Genomic DNA, 16,242 nt, shown 5'->3' with positions numbered 1-16,242 from the left:
ACCAAATTTCCACACTTCCTCCTGAAAGATTTGAAATCTCTGGCAAATAATCCATGCTTCCTGACAGTTTACTAGACCTCTTCGCTGTAGTAAAGCAGCGAAGTGGGAAAACTCCCCAATGAAGACAGAAAAAAAGTAGTAGTAACGGAGCGGGTAGCGGAGTACTATATAATCAAAAAGCACATTTTTGATTTCCTGTTTTGATTATTACCTATGAAACCAAACTCAATTCCTTATAAAAGTATTTCAAGTGCTTAAAAAGTAGCCGGATATATATATTTTTCATTTTAAAGTAGTATTGATAATACCGACTACAGTTATTTCCGGTCAGTCTCAAGAAGCCTATATTTCATTGCAGCAAACACAGGTATAGGGAAACCTCCCAGGTAGGTGGTCGCCTCGTTCAATGTGGAGCTCATGTTACTTAACATTCATCCAAATAGGGCCCTCCTTATCTACACATCGCAAGTTTTAGGTCCGTAGAAAATAGTGTGATCCAACGTATTCCAGCTAAATAGGTGGATTTACTCCTGCTTAGACCGGAGCTTGTCTATGATCAGGAAAACCAGAAATCATTAACACGTCAAGGCCTATATAAGAAACAAACGGACGAGACAATTTCCGTGAAGGTCCGGTTAAGTCGACAGCACCTTACAAGGCTCAGAAATGATATAACGTGTAAACCTCTAAAGATCTGGGGGCCAACGGCCCAAGGTCACGCCAAGTCAGTGGGTAAAACATCCAAGAAATGAGGCTTCCTGCAATTGGGAAAAGCCTGGCTAGGAATGGAGTCCGGGTTTGGGAACACTCGGGTCAAAGCTTTAACGTGAACCACCCCAACCGAACGCAGCGGCTCCAGGGGAAAACCCCAAGCGATCCGGACAGTATTTCCTCCCATTCCCCCCAGCCTTCCCTTCCCCTGGGCACCCCCCAACACTCACATCTCCGGAGCCACTTCATCCAATGGTAGACGATAGTAGTGTGGTGTTTCTTGTTCTCTATACACCAAGACGACAGGCCTTGAATAGATTCCATGGTGTTAGTTACCGACTGGAATTTTCGATCCAACGAGGACTCCAGAGCCCCTGCCGAAGAGGCCGACGAGGAGGAGGCCTTACTGCTGCCTCCGCCGCCGCCGGCCGCCATCTTCCCGGTTTGCACAAGCGCTGCTGCTCCTCTGGAATCCCCCATCAACCCCTCCTGGTAGTTATTTGAGCGGCGGCGGCTGCCGGGCGGCGGCGGCGGCGGCGGCGGCGGCGGCGGCGGGAGCGGGCAAAACAATCACTGCGAGTGCGTGAAAGCCGGAGGTGGGGAGGGAGGCCAGGGGGTGGGGATGGTGCACGCGCTAGGCTCTTCTGGAGGTAGGACCGGCGGACCAGCTGCTGGGCGCGCTGGCGGCTCCTACACGCTGCAAGGAGGGGCTGCGGCTTGCGAAGGTTTATCAGAATTGTTCAGGGGGTTGTGTTTAAACCAGTCAGTAATCAGGGAAGAATTACGCAGACAACAGGTCCTGCAAAGCCTTTCGAAAACGCCTGGCCCCCAAACGAATGGTTTGATACTCTTCGGCTTCTCTACGCTAAGGCCCTTCCCCACTCCTGTAAGGCCGGGCTTTAATATCTTAAATCTAATACTACCCGACTGCTGCCCCTTCGGTTGCAGAAATCTTTTTCTCGCCTTAAGATCTTCTAGGACAGAAAAGGCCCAAGGATACCTAGTCAGGATTTTTTTTTGCAACGCAATAGCAGCAAAGGGACAGCAACAGTATCGCGCACGCGCCGCTTGGCCCCGCCCCCCGCTTCCTTCTCAACCTAGAGAGCAGAGGGAGGTGTCATGGCGGGGCGATCCGACCAATCAAAGGAGAAGAACGAGAAGCGCGCGCAGGAGCCCGCAGGCCCCTAGCGCCGAGGAGGCGCTTCGATTAGTTGTGCGCCTGCGCGGCACATCAGCGTGTAGCGGGTCGGGAGGGGAGACGCGGAGGGGGGTTGAGGGAGTTGGTCAAACTAAGGAAGGTTGGGGGAGGGGCTCCGCCGCCGCCCCGCCCTTTGAGGTCTCTCACTTGTGCCTACGCAGCTCACATAACAGGGCCGGCAAACTACCACCGCTCAGCGGCCACTGTCACTGTCTGGCGGCTGCAGCCGCCGCCGCCGCCGCCAACTCCTCGGGGCAGCGACGCACGACGCTGTGGCTGGCCGCCATCTTGCAGTGCCCCTGGTAGCTGCGCATGCGCCAGTTCCAGCGAGCCATTCAGTACGCAGACTCCCAGACCAAACAATATTTTACACTCCCCTTGGACGATACCATTCATAGCTGCTTGAGTGTTTGGATTATAGGAAGAGGAAGTAAACGAGGTGAAACGGAGATTCCCCCGTAAAATTTTCGAGACGAGGAAAGGTTAAAGGGCATGATACGGTTTCACCTTTGCCACGATCTCACAATCGCATAATACATTATAATTTACAAGAGCCTTAGGTATATATTATATTGATCAGCTCAACCTAGATTAACTATTCCATCTGCCTATGTAAATCCTCTGGGCAGATTTAGAGTCTTCTATGGCCTACTGAACATACGCGATTATTATATTTTAATTATTTTATGTCTCCCCAGTAGACTCAGATTTCTTGAGGCAGGGAATCTGTTTTGTCAAGCTCATCTCTGGTAATTCAACAAAAAAGCTGTTGAACGTGTTGAACCAAGTACTTGTCCAGAAGTTGGAAAGTAACAACAAAACGGACGAAAATTCCATCCCTCTGGGGCTTAGTGTCGGGAGACCATAAGCAAATACATATCAAGGAGTAATAAGTTCTATTAAGTATGAAGCAGGGTAGGGGAGATAGAGTATATGGTGTGAGTGATGCTGTATGGGCATGGGAATGGTGGTTTGTTCAATCGGGAAGGCTTTTGGAAGGAAGTGACACTTTATATCTTGTTAAATAAAAATTTTAACTTCCATGGCCGAAAGTCTTTTCAAAAGAAAGGATTTATTAGGCAATTACTAGCGGGAAAAAAAAAAAAAGACGACCCGGTTTTGGGGCGTGAAGTCTAAACCATCAGTAACATAGCTAGGTAGGAAAGACACATGTCCATCGTCCCGGAGTTTTGCAGGTGTTTTTATACATCAAGTAGGGAGGTGAAAGATGTAAAGAGTTTGAAAGAGTTTGCCTTAGCTATAGCCGAGGGCATGGGCACAGCAGGGTCCATAAAGCTCATATGTAAACAAGTAGTGGAGGCTCCTGGGGTTCAACATAGCCTGGCTATTCTCTTTTTAAATAATCTGGAAATAGCCCCCTGGAAGTTAATTCATAATTCCAAAATACGCTAAGGAGTGAGAGCAGTCTTTCGCTGGTATTGCATTGCAGTTGTTAATTGATTAACCCCTTTTTGTCTCTTCCTTCCATCCTCTGGCCTGCTGTAATTTAATTAGGACATCTCAGAATTTTTTCTTTGTCAATCTGCTGAGAACAAAGTAACCAAGCAGATATCAGGAAGGGACAGAAGAACATGCTGGCAGAAGGAACAGCAAGTGCAGAGGCCCTAAAATAGGAATGTCTTGACATACTAGAGGAAGAACAAGGAGGCCAGTGAGGCTGGAGAAGAGTAAGAGAGGGGACAAGTGGTAAAACATGAGGTCTGAGAAGTGAAGGGAGTGACTTCACATGGAGCCTCACCTGCCACTGTAAGGATATTACTTAGCTTTTAACTCTGAGAGGGGAGCCTTTTAAAACAGAATTTTAAGCAGAGAAGTGACATGGTGATCTTTTTAAATGATCACATTGGTTGCTATGTCGAAAATAGACTCCAGAGCCACCAGTTGAAGAGGCCGTTGGAATAGTCCAGACGAGGAAATCTGTAGCACGAAAGATAATGAGAAGTGGTGTCGGAGCCTGGATATATTTTGAGGGAAGAGCCAGAAGGATTGATCATGGATTTAAGGGGAGTATGAGAGAAACAGATGAGTCAAGTATGACACCAAGGTTTTTGACCTGAGCAACTAGAACAGTGTTTCTCAAAGCAGTTTTTCCCCTTATCATTGCCCCTAAGGATGGCTTTTACATACTTTCTCCTAATCCCCCGACCTCACTGAAATTTCAATGCTACAGATACACTGTGTGTTTCTGTACTATCGTGTATCTGTGCTTTATACAAGAGTATGCATGAAGTTTACTCTTTATTCAATGCAGTTAAGAATGACTAAAATCTTTTACATTAAAAGTTTTTAATGTTAATGCTATTAATATTTAACAACTTTATAACTGTATTGGCTGAGTAAACTTTAATGTAATTTATTTACTTATATAAATTATAATTGATTGCATTACATATGCAAGTTATCGATGTATATAAACACATCATAATAGCACTGTGATCATTTTTTAAAAACCATTCAAAACAATCATATTTCGACAACGAAAAACAAACAATCCTGTTAAAAAATGGGCAGAGGACCTGAACAAACACTTTTCCCTAGAAGACATACAAATAGCCAACAGACATATGAAAAGTTGCTCAACTTCACTAGCTATTAGGAAAATGCAAATCGAAACCACAATGAGATGCCACCTCACACCTGTCAGAATGGCTGTCCTCAATAAGCAACTTACTTGCAAAGGAGGTCGAAAAGGATAAACAGTGAAAGGAGAACCCGGAGAATAATGTTCTGAGAGCTAAGTAATGAAAGGAGGGAGTAATTCATTGACAGGTGTTGCTGTGTAGGTTGTGTGAGATGTGGACTGACACAGCCACTGGCTGTGGCAGCAAGGTGATTGTTGAGGGTCTTGACCAGGGCTGTTCCCCGGAAATGAAGTGATTGGAAAGGGTTCTAGAGAGAATAGGGAAAGTGGAGATATACCATATAGACAACTCTTTCAAGAAATAAAATGGGAGCAGAGAAATGGAACTGAAGCTAGAAGAAAATGTAGGATAAGGGGTCATTTTTTTCCAAGATGGGAGATAATTGTAGCTGATGCAAATGATACATTGGAGAAAATATTGATACAGGATAAAGATGGGACAATTTCTGCACTGATTTCTTTGAATAAGTGGGAGAGGATAGGATCAAGTGATAGATCCACATTTTTCTTATAACGGGAAGGTAAAGATATAGGTAGGTTGGTAGGTTTGTTGGTGAGAACGTGCGGAAATTCTCTTCAGATGCTTCTCTTTTCTCAGTGAAATAGGAAGGCACCGCAGTAGGTGCTAAGGAAACACCCTCTTAAAAAGGTACCAAATGATCCGTTAATTGCCACTTCCAGTGCACTGTAACCTTCCACTTTTCTGTTAGGAAGTGTGACAGTTAAGAGCAATACCTCAAGAACCAGACTTCTCAAATTCAGGCCCTGCCGGTGGCAACTTTAGGTAAATTTCAAGCATGTACAGTGCTTGGAGTCATGCCTGCCTCAGTAAAGGCTGGATGATGGTGTCAGCTATTATTACACTTAAACCTTTGTTAAAACTCATTTCTCTTTGTTCAATACACAATCTTTAAGCAGATTCCACTAAATCAATGACTCCTTTCTCTGCCCATTGCTAGTTTTCTCACCCCATTTGTTTGCCAAAGCTTCGTTATTGGTCCTTTTCTCATCTTTCTCCTCATCTTCTCCGAAAGATTAAATTTATCACCGGCATTCAGATTTATTTAAGTTGGATATCTTAGTTATCTTTGATTCCACCTCTTTCATCTAGTTATCACCTTCTGTAGGTGTGTACCTAGAAGTCTCTTGCATGAATTCCCTTTCCGTTCCCCTGGCTTTCCATCTACTTAATGTCATCGTTACCACTCCAATGAGCTTTATATCAACGGCATCACAATTCACTTCCCAGCCCCTCTTCAGTTTATACACCATTACCAGATTAATCTGGTTCTCCTCCACTCAAAAACATAAAAACAACACACACACACACACACACACGCACACACACACAGACTTGTTCCTCATTATCTCCTGAGTTAAGTAAAATGCCTGGCTTTTAAGACCCTCCACAACGGTTTCAATCTAACTTCCCAATATTGTCTCAGATGCCTTCCCTCCATAGTTTCTTGGGCCCCAAACTGATGTTTTCCTTAAATATATCCTGTAATTTTTCTATTTATAATTAATTATGTTTTTTCTTGACTCAAATGTCCTCTTCCATTACCAAAATTCTACCCATCTTTCAAGTGCAACCTTAAGTTGCCTCTTTCATGCAAACTTCCTTTATCATTCCAACTGGATGGAATTTCTTTTGTACGATAGCATCTTCTGCCCTGAATGAAATTATTTGTATCTTTTTCCTACCTCCAGAAATACTGAATTGAATAACATGCAAAAGAACCTTGAAAGCTGTAAATTGCTGAACAGTATTAGTTATTACTGTACTGTCTTATCCAAACATAATTGTCGGGTACCTATATTCCAATGATATTGCCATTGTAAAAGATATTTCAGGAAATTCATCAAGGTAAGCCACATACAGGAAGGAAAAATTAGTCCAATGACTTTCTATTCACATTTTTTAAGGAAAAGAGCTATTATCTATCTTGATCATCTCTCTTTATTCTCTATTGTAAATTCCAAATGACTCTTCAGAGAATAAATCTCTGCTATTAACTAAAAAAATTATACATAATTTGAAACAGATCTGAAAGAAATTACTAAAGTTCACGAAGTATTTTACGTGATAACAGCATCCCAAGATAGGAACTATTCTAAAATTAACATTCACTTGAAAGAATTCATCTGTTTCTCCCACCTTACCTCATAAATGAAGCAGCATATGTAGGGGCTAAGAGTTTGGGCTCTAGCCAAACAAACCTAGGTTCAAACTAAGCTCCAAAACCTACTAACCGTAACCTTGGAACAAGTTATTTACTCACCCTAAGCCTCAGGCTCCTCACCTCTAAAATCTGCTTTTTTTCATGGGCCTTCTCATAAACGAGGCAGTGCTTATTGAACACAATACTCTATACAGTATGAGGTCAAGAAAATTAAAAAACAACAAAAAACACTTTGAGGCACAGGGGGATGAAAACTTTGCTCAAGACGATAGGAATAAGTCTCATTTGAGTATGATAAACAATGATACAGTCGCATGCTGCATAACGACTTTTCTGCCAATGATGAACCTCATATACGATGGTTCCATAAGATTATAATGGAGCTGAAAAATCCCTATCACCTAGTGACGTCATAGCCAACATTATGTCATAGTGCAACGCATTACACACGTGTTTGTGGTGATGCTGGGGTAAACAAACTGCCAGTCGTATAAAGGTATAGCACATATATAATTATGTACAGTCCATAAAACTTGATAATAATGGTAAATGACTATGTTACTGGTTCGCATATTTAGCATACTATACGCTTACTGTTATTTTAGAATGCATTCTTTCTACTTAAAAAAAAAGTTTGCCGTAAACCACTGTGCCATGTTATGCCGGCGGTAGCCTCATACATCTCATGCTCACGTCTCTTGATTGCATCATTTTCTCGTGCTCAATTTTATCTCACGTTGTTTTATTCATCATGACCCTTAAATATACAATACCCACTGCTAATATTGCCCATAAGAGGCCACATCCAGTGACTGAACTGGAAACAAATTAAGGACTATCAAGGTAGGAAATCAGTGGTCACTGGTTGCCAGTCAGGCACGTCCGATCCCACCAGCGCTATGATCTTTAACTAGAGCAGAGCAATGGAAGCTGTTGAAGGGTCTACTTCATTGAAGGCAACAAGACAGAAATTGGAGAAGGGCCTGTATCAGACATGCAGACACTTCCAATGACCCAAATTGAAGAGTGGACACAGGAGTGCATCCCTTTCAACAGCATGACGATCACAGCCGAAGCAAAAATTTTGTCTGCAATGTTTAAAGAAAAGGCTGGACCCAATTATCATGTTGAATTTACTGTTAGCTCTGTGTGCTGTTTAGAGAAGATTCAAGAATCGTTATTCGTTACATAATGTGAAAGCAAGCGGTAAGTCTGTGTGCGCTGATGTGAAAGCAGCTAAAGAATTTTGGGAAACTCTAGATAAGCTAATTGTAAAGGAAAATTACTTGCCAGAGGAAATATTCGATATGGATGAAAACTCCCTATTCTGGAAAGGATTTTCATCCATAAGGAGGCCAAGTCAATGGCAGGTTTCAAGGCTTTTAAGGACAGGCTGACAGACTTGCTTGGGGGCATGCTGTGGGTTAGAAATTAAAGCTCTTATGATCTGGCGCAGTGAGAACTCCAGGGCCTTCAAGCATATTAACGAGCACTTGCTGCCAGTGGACTACAGGGGCAATAAGAAGTCATGGATGACCCACCTCCTCTTCTGAAAGGCCCTCCTGAATTGCTATGCCAGCGAAATGGAGAAATAGTTTATTGTTGATAATGCTGCCGGATATCCTCCTGTTACTGGTGATCTTCATCCCAATAGGAAAGTGCTGTTTCTCCCTCCAAACACCATCTCTTTTATCCAACCAACAGATCACTGCGTTACAGCAGTTTTTAAGGCCTACTACTTGAGAAGGAACTTTGCCTAGGCTATTGCTGCAACCGAGAGACACTGAGAAGACACGGATGAAATTCTGGAAGGATCACATCTTGATCACATCAAGAACCTTGCTTGGGCTTGGGTGGTGTCACCAAGGAGTGTTTGAACGGCATCTGGATAATGACACTACAGAGGTTCATCTATAGACTTCAAAGAGTTCGCCAAGGATAAAAAGGTTACAAAAATTAACAAGGCCGTGGTGAGACAGCCAGCAACTTTAACCTGGGTGTGGATGAGTCGGACATTGAGCAGCTCCTTGAGATGGTTCCTGAGGAACTAAGGAGCTGTGGAAACCGGTACGTGAATGCGTAGCTGAAGAAGAGGCAAGAGGAAAGGAGACTGCAAGAGAAGAACCCCTAAGAAAATTCAGTGAGGGGTTTAGCAGAAGCTTTTGCAGACCTCAACAAGCTCCTTAAATGGAGCTTGTTGATGACTCTCCATGCATGTTACTGCCCCGGACACCGTCCAGTGAGACGAGATGTGGAGGTGGAGGCCAGTGACGTTGATGATCCTGACCCTGTGCAGGCCCGGGCTGTGTTTGTATCCTACTTTTTAACATGGAAGTTTCAAAAATAAAAAGCTTTGAAATAGAAGGCTTACAGAATAAAGATATATTTTTGTACAGCTGTACAATGTGTTCATATTAAACTGTTTTATTACGAGCTGAAAATTTTTAAAAAACTTAAAGGTTTAAGAAGTAAAAAAGTTATATAGTAAGCTAAGGTTAATTTATTGAAGAACAAAATTTTAAATGAGTCTAGTGTAGCTTAAGTGTGCAGTGTAACACTAACTGTATGAGTGAACAGTGACGTCCCGGCCTTCACGCCCACTGACTACTCACTCACCCAGAACAACTTCAGTCCTGCAGCTCCCTGCATGGTAAGCGCCCTATGCAGGTGTTCCATTTTATATCTTTTACGCCCATCTTTACTGGACCTTTTCTATATCTAGATACACAAATACTCACCGTTGTTACAGTTGCTTGTAGTACTCAGTGCAGTGACGTGCTGTGCAGGCTGGGAGCCCAGGAGCATTGAGCGGTTCCGTCTAGCCTCGTGTGGAGTGGTCTGGACCACCTAGGTTTGTGGACATGCACTGTGATGTTTGCACAATGATGAAATCACCTAACGACACATTTCTCAGAACATGTCCCCATTGTTAAGCGATGCATAACTGTATATTGTAGTACGAATACACCACTTACGCCTTATGGAATCGATACATTTTTGAAGTTGTGCATTATATCTGTGATATATCCTTTAATAAAAGCAAAAGCAGTTATTTCTATAACAATCCCCCCTACCTCAAATTTGGTTGAATCAAGAAATGTCAAAACCAAGTTCAATTCTCTAGTTCCCGAGTCCCACGGATAGACATGACTACTAGCAAGCGAGCACCCAGTCTTCGTGGCCAAGTCCTGGCAAGGCTGGCGCTGATCAGCTCTGACCCTGCTCCAGGATTTGGCGACCTCGCCCATCTGGGTTACGGCTCGCTCATCTACAGAGAGCGGTTGTGCTAGCTTTCCTCGAGGCCTTTAAAGTCCTTGCTCTTTCCATCTTTAATCCTGGTGCACCCTACTACTGCGTTAACACCGGAACTCTTAACCAGGACCTGAAATACATAACTTTCATTTATTTATTCATTCATTCATTTTTTACACCTACTGACCTGGTCTTCCTGGGTGGTCTCCCATCCAAGTACTAACCAGGCCCGACCCTGCTTATCTTCCAAAATCAGACAAGATCAGGCGTGTTCACGGTGGCATGGCTAAGACCACGTAACTTTTAAAAAAGGGTTAATTTTATAACAGGATGTTCTAAGTTCTGGTCAAGTATCCATTCTCCAACACTACTTCCTACTAAGCGCCAACTAGTAGAAAGTTATGGAAGCTCTAATGGCTCCTGTTAGAGCCATATTCCCACTGTGTCCTTGGCGGGCAACGTGAAATGGAAGGATATGGTAAGAATTTTAGATTTCAATGATACTTATTCTGACCCAAATACTCTTAAAACTAAACTAGAACCATTAAATGCTTAAACAGAACTACATCTAGTCAAATTCTTGGCTGAGAGGCAAACAAAAAAAATACACATCGTCTTTTAGAAAAAGATTGTTTTTTCTTTAATTAGTAAAGAAAGGAAATAGGCTAAATTCTCAAATCTTAATTCTACTTTACAAACTGATCCGCAGCACCCTCCTTGGACGTCCCGTGTCCACCTCGTCCACAACACACATTCTCATGTGTACCCTGCCTGAGGAAGTGACTTCCTGTTAGAGTCTTAGCCGAGACCAGAGGTGATCTGTCTACCTCATGACTCTATAGAAGGCTGGGGCTGGACATCATCTGTCCCCTGTCCCTCACCCACTTAACACCTCTTCCTGCTTCACTCTGCTCCAAGAAACAGTATTTATCACTCTTGCTCGAAGATGAGGTCAGAAATGTCCATTAGCCCTCAAAAACACAAATCCATCCTTCCTTCCACCCACTCATATATACATAAATACCAATGACAAATTTTTTTTCCCACAGCAATTGCTACAAGTCTGGAGAAAGGATCACCTGAAGACCCAAACTCCAATCCTATGAGTGTGTGAAAAATATCATACCACCTTTAAAAATAACTCTTTAATCGTATGCACATAGAGGAAAGGGCAGCACCAGGCTGACGGGAGGGGAGCCAGTGCTCTCCTTCTGTCCCGATGTCGGCGTGGCACAGTTCTCAGATCACACACACGGGGGGCTGGGCTGGGAAGGAGAACGAGGGGGAGGACTGAAGAGACGCAGGCCAGCGGGCAGAGGCCAGGGCCCGCGGCGGCCTCAGTCGGTGGACTCCAACACGGATTCGCTCAGCGCAAGGTCCCAGTAGTGTTCGGCCCCGTGCTTTTTGAAATGCTCCCGAGCCATGTTCTCCGTAGGGCACTGTTTGAACTTCATATCCCCAAAGCTCCGGTCTTTGGCTGTACCCTGGGAAGGAGACAAAATCTGTAATCAGAATGCAGCAATTTCTAGTTTAAATCAGGTATACTACTCTTTCACAAAACCTAACACTTGTGTAGCAATGCGCCTGGCCGGACCTGACTTTATGGTGAAAGCAATTCTGACCTCCAGCTCCCTAGATATTTGTGAGTTTTCATGAACTTATGACTGAAGATTTCAGTGTTTTACTGAACGGAGGACGAGGAATTCCGCACTCTGGTGCATGGGTGGCAGAGCTAGTCAGGAGGATGAAGGAGGGTGAGATGGGATGCCCTCGGCTCCCACTGGGCCTTGAAGACTAGGTTCAGGCCTGTCAGGAGAAAGGCGTTAAAGGACTCTTTTCACAGTCTCAGTGAGACCGTGTACAAGAAGGAGGCTTCTGGGCCCAGGGACAAAGAACAATACAGGGACGAGGGCGAAAGGGCAATGGGAGAGGAGGGGGCTACCTGCAGAGGAGGACAACAGAAAAAGATACAGTACTGGGTGAGACTGCATTCTCACCACAGGCGCCAGCAGCGATGAGTCTAAGAGCCATCTCAAGAGGCTTTCAGGGATCAGATTCTAATGAGGAGGCTAGAGCGAGCTTGGCTTGTTTCTGAACCTGAGATACAGTTCCTGAGGACTCTCAGAGACAAATCGAAGAGAATTTGGAAGAGATAAAGAGACTGGGACATTAAATAGGCAGGTGGGGACTTATAAGACTGAAAAACAGGTATTATGCTTATTATGACCTAATTCATATGCATAAATTAGAGGTGTCTGGGATAAGACAGAAGGATACATGAAAAACAATTAGCAGCAATTACCCATAACGAGCAGTCTTAAAGGATCAGGGAATCAGAAGGGGACTATTTCAGTAGTGCTCTTCTTTGTTAGAACTTATTTTAATAAGCGCTCACTGCTTTTGTAATGACTCACTACTTTTGTAATAAGGAACTAGTTACTAAACATGAGCACATTTAAAAAATAGGAGATACACGTGAATTCAACGGAGAATAAAACAAAAAAAACCCCCCCACAAATGTAGAAAATATAAAGTGCATTTTGGAGTGTGAATAAAAGGATTACTGTAACACATCGGGATAAGGATATAGTTATAGAGGAAACTTTTAGTTCTTCCTAGAGAAATGGGATATTTTATGCCCCGAAAAGGATAAACGATCCTTAGGTCACATATTTGCCTGAATAAGCATATTCATTCATTCATTCATTCATTCATTCGTCCATTCCTTTATTCATTCATTTTTTCTTTCTTCAGAAATAAAACTGGTTCACGAAGACGATTTCAGGGATCAAAGAACTGTATAACAGTAACAAAGCACCATTTAAAGAGTGATTTAGTCACATTCTATAAAACACTATTACATAATCTCATCAGGTTCTCAAAAAACAAAACCTGACAATAGGGAGGAAAATACATCCATTTTACAGACAAAGGAACAGTAGTTAATGTGAAGCACCTTGCCCAGTTGCACATCTAGAAGGCGGTGACGCCCAGACGCTTAACTTTATGTTCTAAGTCTAGTTCTTCTTTCACTATACTCAGACAAAGAAAAATCCCAGGATTCATTTCCCTCTTTCCAAGTCTCATATCCGTGACTATAAAATAAACAACCAAGTCGAGAACTTGTTTTCTTGCCATCAGTTTTCCATATCCTTCTCTAGATGACATATACTATACACTCGTCAATTTAACTGAAATATAATGAGGGAGAATTTGCTGCCAAACATTTAACAGTGAATGCTGAAAAGAAACACAAATTACTTAAGGAGCAGTCATTGTTAAGTTTTATCATTCCATTTGAATAGTATAAACAATCAGGAATTAGCCAAGGTTCTGCTAACAAAGGATTGCCTACCTCCCAGACTAGTACACATTTGTTGGTTTTCTTCACAGCTTCCTCATCGGATTCCTCATCATCTGGAAAAGACAATATAGCTAAATCTTACACTTGACTTGTTCTAGAGACCAAGATTTAGGTTCTAAACAGTATTCAAGTCCACCTAAATTCTTTTAAATATTATTACCCATTATCACGTATTGGGATCAAGTGTCTTCTGTTACTCTTATTTAGCCTGGAAGCTTCGAACAGGCAGAAACATTATTTCAACAAACATTTACTGAACACCTATTATGTGTCAAGAGCTGTGCCAGGTACTGGGAATAAGTAGATAAATAAGAGACAAGCAATCAACAATGAAAACTTGTCCTAAACACTCTGAGAGCCAAGCTTCAGATGCCAACACGTTAAAGAGTTCATTTGCTAGGGCTTTCAGTCTATCGGAGAAGGAGTGCTGATATACCAAACGAAAATATCTTAGGAACACTTGCAAAACAAAATAAAGATCAATTACAGTAAAAAATATACTTTAAGGACCAAAAGTATAAAAGGGCCAAAGTCAGGTAGAATTAAAAAAAATAATAAGACTCTCTGCATATGTTAAATGCTAAGCCAGATCTTCAAAGAAGGGAGGAATACTGATGGAAGAATGATAGCCAGGAAGATGTAAAATTTATAGATAAGATAAAGGTGGGCAAAAGAATGAAAAAAATATTTCCTGAACAAAGCAGAGAGTTTTTGATCTAAAAATCTTTTTTTTGGCCTTCGACTCTTTAAAAAAGTTTTTAGTCAAAAGATAATACAGATAATGCATATATGAATGAATAGTGTGCTGAATTTTCACAAACTAAACACACTCATGTAATCAGTATCCAGATCCGGGCAGACAAGGAAACTAGCTGGTAGGGAGGCCTGAAAGGACAGGCATAAGAACAACTAACACTCCTGCATATGATCATGTCATAAACACTGTATGAATGCCTAGCACGCTCACAGTGCAAATGGGTCTTTCTAAAATTCCTGAACATTACCTAGTGTGAGCAAGAGCGTCAGAGGGAGGGAACAGATAAACGGATGGAGCCACCCCCACCTCCCATTTAATCCCTTCTAACCCCCATTCACCATCTCCCTTTGTGTTAGATGTCTGTTCATCCCACTTTATCCGATGCAGCATAAGACGCTTAAATTTCTTCTGGGACTTGGGGCCTAGAAACAGAAAAGAAGAATTTTGCCAGAGCTGTGGAAGATGATGGGGTAGAAAGAACCTCTGAGTTCGTTCAATGCTCAGACATTAATGTGGTAGCTGAAGCAATCCCAGGAACCACACTTTAGGTCCTTCTACTTCAATAAACATGGAAACTGAGGCCCGGGATGTTATACCCAAGTACTGTTCTAAAACACCATCTTCTTGTCCTTTCTCCCCACCACGCTAATCACGTCACGGCCTGGGGTTGCCTGGGGACAGTCTCCCTCAATGTTTTCAAACTCACCCCCTTCCACTACTACCACGTTGACATCCTTGTGCAGTACCACCACCCCTGTCAGGTACAGCTGCCCAGCATTGGCCTCAATCTTGAACTTCTTGGCTGGGTTGCTCAAATTTCGAACTCTGGAGAAGGGAAAGTTTAGTTATGGCTTTCGTTTTAGCATCGGTAGCTGCCTGAATGGAATGGCAAATAAATTGATGGATCCAAATGGTTTTCCCTCTAAAAACAAAGACCTTTTAGAGAAAGCAAATATACTAATGTTTAGAAGGTAGAACTGATGAGTCTACAAGTATTTCCACTGTCTTATATGTCTTTAAAGTCTAGCACTGTACATCTTACAGCAAATAGCAGGTAATCAAAATTGACTCAAGACTGAAGGAGAGGCATTTACTATTATCCAAAAAAATTTAAAAGCTAATTGTTCTTGACAGTATAAAGATCAACAAATTCTTTGTCCTCTAGATGTTTATAATGTAACCACAATGCTATGCATAAAAAAATTCTAGGATACATGAGAAAATGTTAGTAGCAATTACCCATAGTGAGTAATTGCTACTAACATTTTCTTTAGCTGTTACCCATAGGACCACCATGAGTGGTCCTATGGGTAACAGCTAAAAGATCTCAGAGAATAGGAAGGGGACTTTTTCAGCAAGTACCCTTCTGTATTTTTTTTTCATCTTAATAAGCACTATTTTTGTAATAAATGAGCCATTTTCATAACTAGTTATTAAACATGAGCACATTTAAAAAACGGAAGTTACACATGTACTCAACATTAAAGAATAAAATAAAAAACATTAAATCAACCCAAAGGTAGAAAATATTTATAATGTGTAAAGTGCATTTTGGAGTGGTAATAAAAGGATTACTGTAATACATCAGGATAAGGAAATAGTTACTGAGAAAAGAAACTTTTAATGCTTCCTGGAGAAAGAGAATATTTTATGCTTCAAAAAAGATGAATGACCTTTAGTTCGTTTATTGGCCCGAACAAGTATGTATATTCATTCATTCATTCTTCGGAACTAGTACTGGTTCACTAAGACCCAGAGAGAGAAGAGTAAGTCTTTAACCCTCACCACTGTAAACGGTTTACTAAGTCCTGATCTGCACTCGGGTCATTTCCAGAGAGTAGGGGCTGGCGTCAGGTGTGCTTTCAGACCCCAGTGATTCTGCCTAGGGCACTTGGAAAATGCTTTGGTATTTCTAAGGGGAAGGCTGGCCCAGTCTGGACACCTACCTATATACAGATATGTGTACCCCCTGTGAAATGTCTTCTTTAAGCTTTTTAATTTTCTTGACCTTTCTCTGTTCTGCTGTAAGTTTTCGGGCAGCGTTGGCCTCTTCATGCGCTCTGTCGTGACAGGAAGGACATCCACAAGTGAGAAAGGCATTGAAGATCAGAGGCA

At 42.3% G+C, this 16,242-nt stretch overlaps 2 protein-coding genes across 6 annotated transcripts in view; both read right to left on the bottom strand.

The window, feature by feature from the left end:
- RPRD2 (regulation of nuclear pre-mRNA domain containing 2) overlaps positions 1–1,827 on the bottom strand; it is a 61,664-nt gene extending 59,837 nt beyond the window's left edge. Inside the window, exons 1-2 of the mRNA XM_015595499.2 lie at positions 1,230–1,827; positions 942–1,177 (exon numbers count right to left, since the gene is read on the bottom strand). Of these exons, the coding sequence (XP_015450985.1) occupies positions 942–1,146 (205 nt within the window). The 5' untranslated portion in view covers positions 1,147–1,177; positions 1,230–1,827. The remainder of the gene's footprint in view (positions 1–941; positions 1,178–1,229) is intronic.
- Positions 1,828–11,136: 9,309 nt separating this feature from the next.
- The window catches only part of PRPF3 (pre-mRNA processing factor 3), a 17,606-nt gene continuing 12,500 nt past the window's right edge, over positions 11,137–16,242 (bottom strand). For all 5 annotated transcript variants that reach the window (XM_006919739.2, XM_015595523.2, XM_015595524.2 and 2 more), the window contains 5 exons: positions 16,074–16,187; positions 14,834–14,952; positions 14,466–14,549; positions 13,362–13,423; positions 11,137–11,490 (listed from right to left, as the gene is read on the bottom strand). In XM_006919739.2, coding sequence (XP_006919801.1) covers positions 11,344–11,490; positions 13,362–13,423; positions 14,466–14,549; positions 14,834–14,952; positions 16,074–16,187 — 526 coding nt within the window. In that variant the 3' untranslated portion in view covers positions 11,137–11,343. The remainder of the gene's footprint in view (positions 11,491–13,361; positions 13,424–14,465; positions 14,550–14,833; positions 14,953–16,073; positions 16,188–16,242) is intronic.

This window comes from Pteropus alecto, unplaced genomic scaffold, assembly GCF_000325575.1.
Source record: "Pteropus alecto unplaced genomic scaffold, ASM32557v1 scaffold106, whole genome shotgun sequence".
Taxonomy (NCBI): Eukaryota; Metazoa; Chordata; class Mammalia; order Chiroptera; family Pteropodidae; genus Pteropus; species Pteropus alecto.
The sequence above is the reverse complement of the archived record's forward strand: the minus strand, read 5'-3'. Positions and strand labels throughout refer to the sequence as shown.